General features: G+C 41.2%; 1 protein-coding gene across 4 annotated transcripts in view; it reads left to right on the top strand.

Annotated features, from left to right (window-relative positions):
• The window catches only part of TOGARAM1 (TOG array regulator of axonemal microtubules 1), a 125,408-nt gene extending 113,434 nt beyond the window's left edge, over window positions 1-11,974 (top strand). For all 4 annotated transcript variants that reach the window (XM_080685062.1, XM_080685061.1, XM_080685060.1 and 1 more), the window contains 3 exons: window positions 5,567-5,786; window positions 9,401-9,487; window positions 10,833-11,974. In XM_080685062.1, coding sequence (XP_080541188.1) covers window positions 5,567-5,786; window positions 9,401-9,487; window positions 10,833-11,086 — 561 coding nt within the window. In that variant the 3' untranslated portion in view covers window positions 11,087-11,974. The remainder of the gene's footprint in view (window positions 1-5,566; window positions 5,787-9,400; window positions 9,488-10,832) is intronic.
• The last annotated feature ends 5,328 nt before the right edge of the window (window positions 11,975-17,302 follow it).

Raw genomic sequence — 17,302 nt, 5'->3', positions numbered from 1 at the left:
CTAATAAAGTTTAATGTTAAAATAACCTTAGTGAAAAGGGTGGATTTCTTAGGTTTTGCTCTTTAAAGAGCATTCTAGAACAATTCAAAGTAATTAGAAAAAAATAAGTAACAAAATAGCTGCTTATTTGTATGAATCTTCTCACTAAATGGTAACTCCTTGAAAGTTCTTAGAACCTTACAATCAGTAAATATACGTTGAGTGAATTAATAAATATTTTTAAAACCAGAGAATTTAGGGGATTTGATATCACTTTAGAATTGGATATATTAACATTTTTCATATATAGGGTAGAGATTAAATATGCCCGCTTAACTACCTACCTTTAGGAAAACAAAAAGCATAGAAAGAGAGATAGTAATAAATGTTAGTGGTATTGCCGAAACCGGTTTGGCTCAGTGGATAGAGCGTCGGCCTGCGGACTGAAAGGTCCCAGGTTCGATTCCGGTCAAGGGCACATACCTTTGTTGCGGGCACATCCCCAGTAGGAGGTGTGCAGGAGGCAGCTGATCGATGTTTCTCTCTCATTGATGTTTCTAACTCTCTATCCCTCTCTGTAAAATATCAATAAAATATATTTTTAAAAAAATGTTAGTGGTATTAAAGCATAAGTTATTTATGCTTCATCAGAGTTTAGTTTACTTAATTTTATTAGTAATTTATTAACTAAACTTCATTAAAAATTAGTATTATGTATTAAACTTGGCAAATATACACTAAGTGGCCAGATTATTATGATCTCTGAACACATAATAATCTGGCCACTCAGTGTATATCCTATATAATAAAAGGCTAATATGCAAATTGTCCCCTCGACCAGGAGTTCGACCAGCAGGCAGGCCGGCCAACCGCCCATGTCCCCTCCACCTGGCCAGGCTGGCCGGACCCCACCCATGCATGAATTCATGCACCAGGCCTCTAATATATATATATACACACACACTGAGTGGCCAGATTATTATACATTCAGAGATCATAATAATCTGGCAACTCAGTATATTATACTCTTTTAGTTCCAGTAGTGTTGCCTCTTAATTTTCAGAGGAAAAGTACCACATTATCCTATCATGCAAACCAGAAAGTAAGATTTTCTATTTCTGTTGAGTAAAAATAAATGTCTTGCCCTAGCCAGTTTGGCTCAGTGGATAGAGTGTTGGCCTGCAGACTCAGGGGTCCCAGGTTCGATTCCGGTCAAGGACATGTACCTTTCTTACAGTCACATACCCAGTAGGGAGTGTGCAGGAGGCAGCTGATTGATGTTTCTCTCTCATCGATGTTTCTAACTCTCTATCCCTCTCTTTTCCTCTCTGTAAAAAAATCAATAAAATATATTTTTAAAAAAATAAAAAATGTCTTGAGAAGACCACTCTTACCATGAAGAGTTTTATATATATAACTAGTGGCCCAGTGCACAAAATTTGTGCGGGGAGCAGGGGGGTGTCCCTCAGCCCAGCCTGCTCCCTGTCCAATCTGGGAACCCTCGGGGGATGTCTCACTGCCGGTTTAGGCCCGATCCTTGCGGGATGGGGCCTAAACCGGTAGTTGGACATCCCTCTAGCAATCCGGGACCACTGGCTCCTAACCGCTCACCTGCCTGCCTGCCTGATCGCACCTAACCACTCTGCCTACTGGCCTGCTCGCCCCCAACTGCATCCCCTACCGGCCTGCTTGCCCCCAACTGGCCACCCTGCTGGCCTGATCATCCCAACTGCCTCCCCCACCGGCCTGCTTGCCCCCAACTGGCCACCCTTGCCAGTGTGCTCGTTCCCAACTCCCCTTCCCTCCTGGCCTGACCACCCTTAACCACCTCTGCCTTGGCCCCGCCACCATGGCTTTGTCCGGAAGGACGTCCAGGAAGTCTCCTGTAAGGTCTCCTGGTCTAATTAGCATATTATTTTACCCTTTTATTAGTATAAATATATATCAAGAATTATTAGTGAGAGTCTCAGCCTCACAGAATAACTCTTCACTCATCTAACATGAATTAAGAATTGCTTACCATTCACTGTATTATATATTTAATTTATGAAATTTATAAAATTCTGAAAAGCAAGGAATAATTGTTAAAGTAATCAGGTTAAAAGGTAATAATAAAATTTAACTGAAATTGCAGCTAAAATTACCATAAGAAACCTAAACTGAAATTTTTTTTATTGTTTAAAGTATTATGTATGTCTCTTTTTTCCCCCCTCGACCCCTCTCCAGCCACTCCCACTCCCCAGGACAAGCCCCCACTGCCCCAGTGTCCGTGTCCATTGGTTATGCTAATATGCAAGCATACAAGTCCTTTGGTTAATCTCTTACGCGCCCCACCCCCTCCGCCTTCCCTCTGAGGTTTGACAGTCTGTTTGGTGTTTCTATGACTCTGGATCTATTTTTGTTGTTCATTATATTCCACAAATGAGTGATATCATGTGATATTTATCTTTCTCCGACTGGCTTATTTTGCTTAGCATAATGTTCTCCAGTTCCATCCATGCTGTTGCAAATGGTAAAAGTTCCTTCTTTTTTTATAGCAGCACTAGAGGCCCAGTGCACGAAAATTCATACACTCGGGGGGAGGGGGGGGATGGGGTCCCTCAGCCAAGCCTGCACCCCCTCACATTCCAAGACCCCTCGGGGGATATCTGACTGATGGCTTAGGCCCGCTCCCCGGGGAGTGGGCCTACGCTGTTAGTTTTACATCCTTAATGCAGCTGCGGAGGCAGGAGAGGCTCCCGCAACCACCACTGCACTGGCCAGCCATGAACCGGCTTCTGGCTGAGCAGCGCTCCCCCTGTGGAAGCACACTGACCCCAGGGGGCAGCTCCTGCATTGAGCGTCTGCCCCCTGGTGATCAGTGCATGTCATAGCAACCAGTCGTTCTGCTGTTAGGGTCAATTTGCATATTACCCTTTTATTATATAGTACTAGAGGTCCAGTGCATGAAATTCGTGCACGGGGGAGTCCCTCACCCGGCCCGTACCCTCTCCAATCCAGGACCCCTCATGGGATGTCCGACTGCCGGTTTAGGCCTGATCCTTGCAGGATGGGGCCTAAACTGGCAGTCAGAAATCCCTCTAGCAATCCGGGACTGTTGGCTCCTAACTGCTCACCTGCCTCCCGGCCTGATCTCCTAACGCTCTCCCCTGCCAGCCTGATCCCTAATTGCTCTCCCCTGCCAGCCTGATCCCCCTAACTGCTCTGCCCTGCAGGCCTGATCGCTCCTAACTGCCTCTGCCTTGGCCCCGCCACCATGGCTTTGTCCGGAAGGACGTCTGGAAAATGTCTGGTCTAATTAGCATATTACCCTTTTATTAGTATAAACTAGAGGCCCGGTGCATGAAATTCGTGCACGGGGTGGGGGTGTCTCTCAGCCCAGCCTGCACCCTTTCCAATCTGGGACCCCTGAGGGATGTCCAACTGCCTGGTGGGATCAGGCCTAAACGGGCAGTCGGACATACCTCTCACAATCCAGGACTGCTGGCTCCCAACTGCTCACCTGCCTGCCTTCCTGATTGCCCCTAACCGCTTCTGCCTGACAGTCTGATTACCCCCTAACCACTCCTCTGCCAGCCTGATTGATGCCTAACTGGCTCCCCTGCCAGCCTGTTTGCCCCTAACTGCCCTCCCCTGCAGGCCTGGTCCCCCCCAACTGCTCTTCCCTGCAGGCCTGGGTTCCTCCCAACTGCTTTTCCCTGCAGGCCTGGTCCCTCCCAACTGCTCTCCCCTGCTGGCCTGATTCCCCACAACTGCCCTCCCTTGCAGGCCTGGTCCCTCCCAACTGCCCTCCCTTGCTGGACATCTTGTGGTGGCCATCTTGTGTCCACATGGGGGCAGGATCTTTGACCACATGGGGGCAGCCATCTTGTGTGTTGGAGTGATGGTCAGTCTGCATATTACTCTTTCACTAGATAGGATAGAGGACTGGTGCATGGGTGGGGGCCAGCTGGTTTGCCCTGAAGGGTGTCCCAGATCAGGGTGGGGGATCCCTTGGGGCGTGGGGCGGCCTGGATGAGGGGCCTGTGGTGGTTTGCAGGCCGGCCACGCCCCCTGGTAACCCAAGCGGAGGCCCTGGTATCTGGGGTTTATTTATCTTCCACAATTGAAACTTTGTAGCCTAGAGTGGAGCCAAGCCTTCTGCTTGCTCCATGGCGGCAGCCATTTCTGTTGGGATTTATGTATCTTCTATAATTGAAACTTTGTAGACTTAAGCGGAGGCCTGGGCCGGCCAGGGCTGCAGAAGCTTGGCTTCCTCCATTGCCGTGGGAAACCCTAGCCTCCTGCTCTTTTCAGCTCCCTGGCTGCCGCCATTTCTGTTTGGATTTATGTATCTTCTATCATTGAAACTTTGTAGCCTTGAGTAGAGGCCTAGGCCAGCAAGAGCAGGCGGAAAGCTTGGCTTCCTCCATTGCCAGGGAAACCCAAGCCTCCCTCCTGCTCTCTGTGGCCTTAGCCATCTTGGTTGGGTTTATTTGCATATTCGCTCATGATTGGCTGGTGGGCGTGGCTTGTGGGTGTAGCGGAGTGGTGGTTAATTTGCATATTACTCTTTTATTAGATAGGATGGTATTCCATTGTGCAGATGAACCAGTTTTTTAATCCACTCACTGCTGATGGGCACTTAGGCTGTTTCCAAATCTTAGCTATTGTAAATTGTGCTGCCATAAACATAGGGGTGCATATGTCCTTTCTGATTGGTGTTTATGATTTCTTGGGATATATTCCTAGAAGTGGGAGTACTGGGTCAAATGGGAGTTTCATTTTTAACTTTTTGAGGAAACTCCATATTGTTTTCCACAGAGGCTGCACCAGTCTGCATTCCCACCAGCAGTGCATGAGGGTTCCTTTTTCTCCGCATCCTCACCAGAACTTATTTGTTGATTTGTTGATGATAGCCACTCTGAGAGGTGTGAGATGGTACCTCATTGTTGTTTTGATTCAGATGATTAGTGACTTTGAGCATGTTTTCATATGTCTCTTGGCCTTCTGTATGTCCTTTTTTGAAAAGTGTGTATTTAGTTCCTTTGCCCATTTTTTGATTGGATTGTTTATCTTCCCTTTGTTAAGTTGTATGAGTTCCCTGTAAATGTTGGAGATTAAACCCTTATCAGAGATAACATTGGCAAATATGTTCTCCCATGCAGTGGATTTTCTTGTTTTGTTGATGGTTTCTTTTGCTGCCTAAACTAAAATTTTTATAATAAAACTTACATGTCTACTTTTGCTATGAATAGATAAAAATAGAAACTTAATCTTAATTCCTTAGTTAACTAAGCTAACTTGCACCTTCCAGAAAACATCACTTTTATCACATTTATAGTATATCAGTCATTGCCTACTAATCCAGATTTCTCAAGCTTAATTTATTAAGATGTCTTTTGTTTTTGCTATTAGAAAATTTGACACTTAGATTCATCATCCAAGTTTTTATAAATTTTTATTTTCTAAATTTAGGTTTAATGAAATGTGCATGTGTTTTTAAACAGTATGCTAAAAGAGAAATTCTATGCAATGCCAAAAGAAATTTAAATATAATAGCTATAAACAGTATTTCATTTTAAATAATTTACCACTTTACTTTCAGATTTTTGATGCTTTTAAATCTCGACTTCATGATTCTAATAGTAAAGTAAATCTGGTGGCTCTTGAAACAATGCACAAAATGATTCCTTTGCTTAGAGACAACTTATCTCCTATCATCAACATGCTAATTCCAGCAATAGTAGATAACAATCTGAATTCCAAGAATCCAGGCATCTATACTGCTGCCACAAATGTTGTTCAGGCACTGAGTCAGCATGTAGGTAAGAAATCTTACTATGGCATTCCAGTTACTTGGACTTAACTTTTGTACTTTCTTATTTTGCATATTTTTATAATGCTAAAATTCTAACTATTCAGTTTTTTTATCATTTAATGTTAAAAAATTTCTTCATTAGTATATTTTAAATTACTATTAGTAATTAAATGTTATCATATGAAATTGACTTTCTCTTCCCTTATTGTTGACTTTTCGATTTTTTTTCCTACCTCCACATCACATCTTTTTAAATATTAATTCAAAATGAATCACAGATTTAAATAAAAAACATAACTATAAAACTTTTAGAAGACAACATAGGAAAAAAATCCTCAGGACCTTAGGGCTTGGTCAATAATTATTAGCATGACACTAAGTGCATAATCCATAAAAGTGTATATATTGGACATCATCAAAATTAAAAACATTTGCTCTGTAAAAGTCCCTGTTAACTGATATAGAGATAAACTACAGATTGGGACAAAATACTGCAAACCACATATATGACAAAGAACTTATATCTAGAATATATATAGAACCCTCAAAACTCAACATTAAAATTAAAAATAGCATTTCAACTATAAAATGAGCAAAAGACATGAAAATACTTTTTACCAAAGAGGATATATGGATGGTAAATAAACACATGAAAAGATGTTCAACTTCACTAGTTACTAGGGAAATGCAAATGCAAATTAAGACCATGATCACTTGGTCTTTCTTTTGGTCTTTGGTCTTTGTCTAGGGCTTTCTTTTGGTTAGTAAAAACAGATATAATGTACATCTTTTCTAAAAGCAAGGTGTTGAAAAATGAACTTTCAGAAAGCAGAGAACTGTAATTATGTAAGCTATAACCTGTAATTATGTAAGCTATAACCTTTTGGTGAAAGGTACATAAGACCGCTCTGCACTGTCTTCACAACTAACTATTAATCTATAATTATTTCAAAATAAAAACTGGAAAAGTCAGTAAAGGTAAAAAACCCCCCAAAACAATTATTTTTCTGTTTTTTTTTTAATAAATCTTTATTGTTAAGATTATTACAATTGTTCCTCTTTTTTCCCCCCATAGCTCCCCTCCACCCGGTTCCCACCCCACCCTCTGCCCTTACTCCCCCGCACTGTCCTAATCCATAGGTGTACAATTTTTGTCCAGTCTCTTCCCGAACCCCTATACCCTTTTGCCCTTGAGAATTGTCAGTCCACTCCCTTTCTATGCCCCTGATTCTATTATATTCACCAGTTTATTCTGTTCATGAGATTTTTTATTCACTTGATTTTTAGATTCACTTGTTGATAGACATGTATTTGTTGTTCATAATTTTTATCTTTACCTTTTTCTTCTTCTTCCTCTTCTTAAAGAATACCTTTCAGCATTTCATATAATACTGGTTTGGCGGTGATGAACTCCTTTAGCTTTTTCTTATCTGTGAAACTCTTTATCTGGCCTTCAATTCTGAATGATAGCTTTGCTGAGTAGAGTAATCTTTGTTGTAGGTTCTTGCTATTCATCACTTTGAATATTTCTTGCCACTCCCTTCTGGCCTGCATAGATTCTGTTGAGAAATCAGCTGACAGTCATATGGGTGCCCCCTTGTAGGTAACTAACTGTTTTTCTCTTGCTGCTTTTAATATTCTCTCTTTGTCTTTTGCTCTTGGCATTTTAATTATGATGTGTCTTGGTGTGGTCCCCTTTAGATTCCTTTTGTTTGGGGTTTTGTGTGCTTCCTGGACTTGTAAGTCTATTTCTTTAACCAGGTGGGGGAAGTTTTCTGTCATTATTTCTTCAAATAGGTTTTCAGTATCTTGCTCTCTCTCTTCTTCTGGCACCCCCATAATTCGGATGTTGGTACGCTTGAAGTTGTCCCAGAAGCTCCTTACACTATCTTCAGGTTTTTGGATTCTTTTTGCTTTTTGCTTTTCCAGTGGGGTGTTTTTTGCTTTTTTGTATTTCAAATCTTTGACTTGGTTCTTGCGATCCTCTAGTCTTCTGTTGGATCTCTGTATATTATTTTTTATTTCAGTCAGTGTATGCTTAATTTCTAGTTGGTCCTTTTTCATATCCTCAAGGGTCTCACTAAATTTATCGGCCTTTTCTAGAAGATTCTTGAAAAACCTTATAACCATGGTTTTGAACTCCATATCCAGTAGTTTGCTTTCCTCCATTTTTGTCCTTTGTGACCTGTTTCTTTGTCTCCGCATTTTGGCTGCTTCCCTGTATTGATAGAGTGGCTTTGTGTGCTAGGTGTCCTATAGGGCCCAGTGGCTCAGCCTCCCCAGTTACCTGAAGTGGACACTCTTGGTGCACCCCTTTGTGGGCTGTGTGCACAGTCTTGTTGTAGTTAAGCCTTGATTGTTGTTGGTATCACTGGGAGGAGTTGACCTCCAGGCCAATTGGCTGTGAGGATCAGCTGTGTCTACGATGGGAGAACTTCTGTCCTGGAGACACCCTTATGAGACAAGAGTATGTCCCTTATGGATCTGAGGAGTTCTAATCTGGTTGGTCCCACTCTGACCACTGGATACACTGGCTCTTGCATCTCCAAGGAGGTGCTAATTTAGCCTCTGCCTGAGGCCACCCAGCAGGAGCTACAGAGAGATCTTCAGATTACTCTTCTTTGTTTGGGTTTTGGAGGTGCCCAGATGAGGCCCAGCTTTGAAGCATTGTAAGCTGCTGTGGGGCCTTGGGCCTTCTTTTGGATGTTCTTGGTCTCACTGACTCAGCTGCAGTTTGTTAGGTAAGATTAGAATTCAAAGGACCAGGCCATTCATATGCAAAAGCCTCTGCGCTCAGCTTGGATGGGGCGGAGCTAACAACTATGGCTTCATGGGGCGGAGTCTCAGGGTGGAGCAACACAGCAATTGCTTCCCATCAGCCCTGCCCTAAGAGGCCCCTGGGTCTCGGTGTCCTGCGGTAATTGCTGCAAGCACCTCTGAGAGAAAGCCGCCCTCAAATTCCACCCACTGCCAGACAGTCCAGTTTCTCCCTGAATGAGTCTGGGTCCCCAGAGTCTCGCCCAGAACCGGAGTTCAGAGCAGTTGTGAGCTTGTGTCTCCCTCCAGCTTGAAAAAGCCAGCCGCGTACTCAGTTGCCAGCCCTCTCCGTGCACACGCCTCCTTACCTCTGCCTTCCGCAGCTCCTGTGATCTCAGTGTGCTTTTCTCTTTCTTTCTAGTTGTAGAATTTCCACTCAGCCAGCCTTCCTGTGGTTCTGGATGATGTCCATTTTGTCTTTTAGTTGTAGTTTTGAAATTGTTGTGCGAGGCAGCAGTTTAGGTGTTTACCTATGCCACCATCTTGGTTTCTATTTTTCTGTTTTTTTTATAAACATATATAGTATCATTTAGAATAAGATACCTAGGATGTAGACAATTCTTTATACATATACACATACAATAGCTCCTTTAATGTTTTGTGATGTATTTTTGTGTTTCATTTGCTCTAAGAATGTTACTCTGTTAAGGTTTTATAGAGAATTTTAAATAGTGGTCATCTAGAAAGATTAAAAAATCCAATGCATTTGCAATCATTTGCATATTTTTTGTTTACAATGCTATGTAATTGAAAATAACTAAGATCTCATAACTCTTTAAACATGTCTCTGTTCTTTTTGTTCAGACAATTACTTACTTCTACAGCCATTTTGCACAAAAGCTCAGTTTTTAAATGGAAAAGCAAAACAGGATATGACTGAAAAGCTTGCTGGTAAATATTTTTTGTTAATTTTATTTTATTACTTTAGAGAGAAAGGGGTAGGGAAGAGAAAGAGAAAGAGACATCAATTTGTTGTTCCACTCATTTATGCATTCATTGGTTGATTCTTTATGTACCCTGACAGGGAATCAAACATGCAACCTTGGCGTGGGAACGACACTGTAACCAACTGAGCTATCTGGTCAGGGATAAAGAAATATTTTATTAATTAAAGATAAACTGATGAGTATTTCATTTTAATTTAAGGAAAGTTGCCAAATTCAATATTACCCATGAAGTAGAAATAAATTGTATCATGATTCACAAGACTTTTACACAAAAATTTTCTTTAAAAGAATTTTATTATTTTTCCCCAGTAATTGTTTAGTCTTCCTGTTAGTAGAAATAAACAGAATGAATAAAAATAATTAAAATCAAATATTGGTTTCATAAAAACTGCCATTTCAAATTATGTGTTTGATAGAAGGTCAATGAGTCAAAAGTGTAGAAATTTTTAATTAACTGCATTTAGAAAACATGGAGATAAATTTTGGATTTCATTCCCATCTTTACTACTTTTGCCTGAACTAATCATCATATATGGAATTCTAGTACTTGAAGATTCCAATCTTTAGGAGGGAAGTTTCTGACCTTCTTTTAAGATATCTAACATTTTAGAAAAATGGCATTGGGAAGAAGTTATGTATATACTAAAGGCCTGGTGCATGAAAATTCATGCACTGGAGGGGGGGTCCCTCAGCCCGGCCTGCCCCCTCTCACAGTCCAGGAGCCCTCACGGGCAGGAGGCGACCCGGCGATCAGGGGAAGGCGACGCCCCCATCACACTTCAGCTGCTGCCACTGCCAGCAGTGCAAGCCTTGGCCGGCCCTGGTTACCTGAGCCTCAGGCAGAACTGGGAGTCTGGGCATCAGCCGTCCGAGGCTTGCCTGCACCTTCGGCTGGCCCTGGGTGGCTGGGCAGCTGCCATCCAAGGCTTGCCTGCACCTCAGGCCAGTCCTGGGCGGCTGGGGGGCTAAGAACGGGGGCTCTGGAGGCAGGCACCATAGCAGGGCTGAGGGGACTGGGTGCTGCCATCTTGTGGCTGTGGGCGCCGCCAACTTTGAGGGCATGGCAGTCAATTAGCATATTCCCTCCTTATTGGCTGTGGGCGCCACCGTCTTTGAGGGTGGGGCAGTCAACATATTCCCTCCTTATTGACTGTAGGTGCCACCATCTTTGTGATGGCATGAGGGTCAATTAGCATATTCCCTCTTTATTAGATAGGATGCTTTTTAATTAGCAGAACTTGAATTTATTTTTTTTAAACCTTTCGATTTATCACATTTTTATATTTCAGATATTGTTATGGAACTCTATCAAAGGAAGCCCTTTGCCACAGAACAGAAAGTGTTGGTTGTTTTATGGCACCTCTTAGGAAACATGACAAATAGTGGCTCTCTGCCTGGAGCTGGAGGAAATATACGAGTAGCCACAGCTAAATTATCAAAAGCACTTTTTGCACAGATGGGCCAGAATCTGTTAAATCAGGCTGCATCTCAACCACCACATATTAAAAAGAGTTTAGAGGAATTGCTCAATATGACAATTTGAAATGAATTATAAATCTTTCATGAAATATGGTATGATGAACAAAAGTGTTTACATGATGACAAATGGAGCTTTTTTAAAGTTACATTTTCAGTGCCTGCACTTCTAATCCAGTAAATTAAGTCAATGGCTATTTTTATTTGCAGCCTATGAGTACACATCTGACCTATATCAACCCTATCACTTGTCCCATCACACAAAAACCTAAAATAATTAATATAACTTAATATTCATGAAATACGAGGAACATGAAGTGAATCCAATTTTAATATTTTTGAGAAAAGTCTTGCTCATTTGCACTATTCTATAGAAATCGCAATTTGTTGCCCTGTATGTACAATTAGATTTGTAATTAAAAATATACTTTTATTATGTAATCATGTTCTGCTATGTTTCGTTACTCAACTTTATTTTATGAAGTGGAAGAAAAGTCATTGAACTATGTTATCACAAAGTTTTGTGTGTTATTTGTGAAAAATGTGTATTCTCAAATCAGTCTGCTAATATGATTGTTCAGTATTAGCTTGTTTTTGCTCTTTTGTGTTAATGTGATATATTTGCTTACCACTTGGGTTTAATCATCTACATAATTGTGAAATTTAACAAATTATAATAAAGCATGATGACCAAAGTTTTAGAAAACATTTAAACATTTTAAATGCACGTTTAAGAAAACGTGTTGAATGTAACTTCCCTATTTTTGTGCAAACACTAAATTATATTTCTATATGTCCTAACATTTATAAAGGTGTTAATTTGCTGTCCAGTTGTATAATTCTCAAAAATAGTGCCAGGTTGTCTGTAGCTTTTCTCAGAATTCTTGGACTACAAGTACTGTATGCATCTTAAAAAAGAAAAGGATTGTTATAAAATAAAAGGATTTATTTCTGTAAGTGTGTGAAAAGTGTCCTATTTTTCCAACTCCCATATATGTTAAAATGGCAATATATATATACACTGAGTGGCCAGATTATTATGATCTATGAGGCCTGGTGCATGAATTTGTGCATGGGTGGGGTCCGGCCAGCCTGGCCATGGGGAGGGGACATGGGCGGTTGGCCGGCCTGCCTGCTAGTCGAACTCCTGGTTGAGGGGACAATTTACATATTAGCCTTTTATTATATAGGATATACACTTAGTGGCCAGATTATTATGCGTTCAGAGATCATAATAATCTGACCACTCAGTGTATATTATAATATTGACCTATTTCTACTGACCTGGGTTATAGCACTTTTACAGGAAAGTAGCTTTGTGACCTTGAGTAAGTCACCAAATCTAGACCTTAGATTTCTCATTTCTAAAATGTGAGGGTTGGACTAGATGATCTTTAAGGTTCCATTTTGTTCTACAATTCTTTGATTCTGGGTTGTAGTTTACTCTATGATCACTTTATTACAGTTGTGAACTAACTTCATTCTCTTTTACTTCTTATGTCACTGACCAGTTTTTAAATGCATTTGTCTGCTTTTTAAATTGTTTGTTTGTTTGTTTTTGCCCTGGTCGGTGTTCTCAGTGGTTAGAGCATTGGCCCTTTGACCAAAGGGTCACAGATTTGATTGCCCGTCAAGAGCATATACCTGGGTTGCAGGTTGGATCCCAGCCTTGGTCAAGGTGCATGCAGGAGGCAACCAATCGATGTGTGACTCTCTCACATCAATGTTTGTCTCTCCCTCCCTCCTTTCCACTCTCCCTAAACACCAATGGAAAAAATATCCTTGGGTAAAGATTATTTAAAAATGGGTTTGCTTTTTTTAATTATTAATCCATGACTTAAAAGTTTAAAAAAATTATTTTAATGCCATTTGAAGCTAAGGTGAAAGGAGAGTAAAGACTTACTTTATTTATATGCACTGTTTTATATTTACAAACATACTTTTAAAATACTTTATCTTTAAGTGTATTTTATGTTCCTTTCATTCAGGTTTGAAGTTGGCAAACTTTTTCTGAAAGGGACCAGAAAGTAAATAATTTTGGCTTTGTAAGCCACGAACAAATTGTAGTATATTCTTTGTTTTTGTTTTTCTTATAACCCTTTAAAAAGTATAAAACACAATTTTAACTCAGAACAAACAAAAACAGGCCTCTGGCATAGTTTGCAACACCTGGTTTAGACTCATATAACCTAAATTATAAATCTGAATGCGTCATTAAATTTGCTTCAACCCTTTATGATATGTGTCATTGACACCATAATTACAGATTCTAGACTTTATTAATTTTGAATACTAGCCTTCTGTCATGGCAAATGTGTCTACTAAGTTTACATCAATTGTTGTTGATAAGGTAAAGTTTAAATTTTAAAGGCAAAAGACTATTATTTCTCTATAAGCCGACCCATTGTTTTATTTTTTAAAATACATGGAGCCACTTTATTATTTTTTGTTGTTAATCCTCACCTGAGGATATTTTTTCATTGGTTTTTAGAGAGAGTGGGGGGAGAGGGAGAGACAGAGAAAGAAACATCAATTGTTGCATCCTGCACACACAGGGATCGAGCCTGCAACAAGGTATATGCCCTTGACTGGAATCGAACCTGGGACCCTTCAGCCCTCAGGTTGGCACTCTATCCACTGAGCCAAACTAGCTAGGGCTGACCTGTTATTTTAAATAGATACAGTTTGAACTTTATATTGAAGAAAGTACAGTAAATATAATCACTACTGGGAAATGAAGATTTTACATAATTGATGTGTTTTCTCTCTTTTTTTAATTTGTTGATTTTTAGAGAGAGAAAGGATAGGAGAGAGACAGAGAAGCATCAATTTGTTGTTCCACATTTTTATGCATTCATTGGTTGATTCTTGTATGTGCCCTGACTAGAGAGTGAACCCATGACTTTGGTGTATCGGGATGATGCTCTAACCAACTGAGTGCCAGTGTTTTCTCTTATTATAAAGAAAACTAGAGGCCCAGTGCACGAAAATTCATGCATTCGAGCAGGGGGATGGTCTTCAGCCTGGCCTGTGCCCTCTCGCAGTCTAGGACCCCTCAGAGGATGTCCACCTGCCAACTTAGGCCCATTCCCCACAGGATCGGGCCTAAACTGGCAGTCAGACATCCCTCTGGCAGCCAGGGAGCCCTCAGGGGATGTCCACCTGCCGCGCGGGGCCGGTGGGGGGAGGCCTAAGCTGTCAGTCAGACATCCTTAGTGCTGCCGAGGAGGCAGGCCGCTGTGCTCACAGCCCTCAGCCCGGCTTGTGGCTGAATGAAGCTCCCGCTGTGGGAGCGCACTGACCACCAGGGGGCAGCTCCTGCATTGAGCATTTACCCCCTGGTGGTCAGTGCGCATCATACAGATCGGTCGTTGCTCCGTTAGGGTCAATTTGCATATTACCCTTTTATTATATGGGATTATTATATAGGACTAGAGGCCCAGTGCATGAAAATTCATGCACTGAGCGGGGAGTCCCTCAGCCCAGCCTGACTCCTCTCTCAGTCCGGGAGCCCTCAGGGGCAGGAGGCGACCTGGCGATCAGGGGAAGGCGACGCCCCCATCACACCTCTGCTGCTGCCACTGCCAGCAGTGCAAGCCTTGGCCAGCCCTGGTTACCTGAGCCTCGGCGGCCCTTGGTGGCTGGGCAGCCACCATCCAAGCCTTGCCTGCACCTCAGTCCAGCCCTGGGTGCCTGGGTGGCTAAGGGGACTGAGGGACTCCAGAGGCAGGTGCGCAGCAAGGCCCCGGCAGGGCTGAGGGGACTGGGCACCACCATCTTTTGGCTGTGGGCGCTGCCATCTTTTAGGGCATGGCAGTCAATTAGCATATTCCCTCCTTATTGGCTGTTGGTACCGCCATCTTTGAGGGCAGGGCAGTCAATTAGCACATTCCCTCCTTATTGGCTGTGGGTGCTGCCATCTTGGCTATGGTGTGAGGGTCAATTAGCATATTCCCTCTTTATTAGATAGGATAGTAATAATGTAATAGAGTCCCAGGCCTAAAAGAGTTCTCTCTTTTAAGTAACTTCTGGATATTGAGTACTTAGAAGTCTTGCACTCTGTTATCAGGAACTATTGTCAATTTGGAAATCAACAAGGAATTGAAGCCCAGCTAGCATGGCTCAGTGGTTGAGCATCGACCTATGAAGCAGGAAGTCCACTGTTCGATTCCCAGTCAGGGCACATGCCCAGATTGCAGGCTCAGTCCCTAGTGGGGCATGTAGGAGGCAGCCAATCAATGATTCTCATCATTGAAGTTTCTATCTCTCTTCTTTCCCTTCCTCTGTGAAATCAATAAAAATAGTTTTTTAAAAGAATTGAAGACTGATTGAAAGAACTCTAGAAAAGCTGAAGGCCTGAATAAATTGGGATAAAAGGATGGGATTTTTTGTTTGTGGTTTTTTAAAAAATATTGTTTATTCATTTTTAGAGAGAGAGGAAGGGAAATAGGGGGAGAGAAAGAGAAACGTCCATGTCAGAGCAAAAATCAGTGTCTTCTGTATGCCTGACAAGGGATGGAGCTGGCAACCAAGGCATGTGCCCTGACCAGGAATTGAACCAGCAACCTTCTGGTGCACAGGGCAACACCCAACCACACCAGCCAGTGCTAAAAGATTGGGGTTTTTTTTTACAAGCAGTGATAATTATAAAAATCTAACCCCACTAACACTACAACTAAAAATAAGAGGGGGAAAAAAGCATTTCAATGGAATATTTTACTCAATTGAAGTCATGTCATTTAGTCATGAATATGTGAAACACTTTCATCACAGGATAATGTTTATAATGTGTTAAAGGGAGGGGGGAGCCTTACTAAAAAATAAGTAGTGTCTCCATCAAATATATATGCACCCAGAAAATAAAACTGGGGTTATATACACCAACATATTAATGGTGGTAAACCATTGGTGAAGAAGTTTATTCAGTGTACTATTCTGAAATTTCTAATTTTTCAGAATTAAGCAACATGTATTGCTTATGTAAAATTTTAAATTACAGTAAATGAAGGTAATCTGAAAATAAATAATATGAAGAGAAAAAATATGGACCAAAAGAGAGAGAGTAGTGAATATCTAAGGTGCTAAAGGAGGTAGACAGTGATATGGCCAGAAGGGAGATGAGTGATAAAAGCAAGTAATTATAAAGGTAAAGAGCATAAGACCTTGATTCAGAAAGCATGGATTTAGAAACCAATTTTATTATTATCTGCCAAATCATATATATATGGTATATATCCTGGAGTTATTATGGCATACCGAAGAAAAATGGGATTATGTATAAGAAAATATTTGTAAACCTCAAATTCCTACAAAGGTCATTTATTCCCAGCAGCAAATGAAGATGAAAGATGAGCAGAAACCCTATAGAAATCTTTAGTGCTAGAATAAGGTAAGCCTACTTATTTCATTGCTAGTTATCTGGTTGAATATGCAAGTGAAGGCAAAATCAATTAAGCACTGTAGTACTATTAATCATTTATAGTCTCATAACGTGTACTGTAAAAGAGAACTTAAACTCTTAACTCAAACTTCTCTGGGCAGAACAATGGGCCAAGTCAAGATTTTAAAGGGCATTGAAGTAAATTACAGATTTAGCAAAGTACTGGTTAAAAAAATACTAGAGCGTGGAAGGTGTGAGACATCATTATGTAAAATTGAAGGCAGAATGATCTGTTGGTACCCAACTATGACCAATTTTGAATGTGTTTTTTTTTTCTTCTTCACCACTATGCCTGGAATATGGTCTATATTGGGAACTAAATAAATAGTACTTGAAAAAAATGGTGAATGATCTATAATTTTGAAATTTATTCTGGAGATAGAAAAAAATGTTTTCAAGATTGGAAGTGGTGTATTTAAAATAACCAGTAGCAGAGGGATAGTTGGATGGATGGAAGGAGGAAAAGATGTAGGCAGGGAAATCAATTTGGAAACGGATCAAAAGCCTACCTGTACAAATGGATTTCATCGAAGGTTCTAGCCTAACGTGTTGATAGGGTCTGTCTGTGCAATGTGTTGAAAAAGATTGTGAGGTTACATCAAATTCCTATAGGAGTGTAGTGATTTAATAGCTAGGGCTCTGAGCTAAACGCTATATAGTAAGGTCTAAACCAGCCGTGGGCAAACTACGGCCCGCGGGCTGGATCCGGCCCGTTCGGCTGTTCTATCTGGCCAGCGGAGCCGAAAGAGCGGAAGGTTCTCTTGCTCTCCCCTCCGCTCCTTTACTTTGAATTTATATTAGTTCACACAAACACTCCATCCATGCTTTTGTTCCGGCCCTCCG

Source organism: Plecotus auritus (genome assembly GCF_963455305.1).
Source record: "Plecotus auritus genome assembly, chromosome: 1".
In the NCBI taxonomy this organism is placed as follows: Eukaryota; Metazoa; Chordata; class Mammalia; order Chiroptera; family Vespertilionidae; genus Plecotus; species Plecotus auritus.
This window is presented reverse-complemented; position numbering and strand designations above follow the sequence as displayed.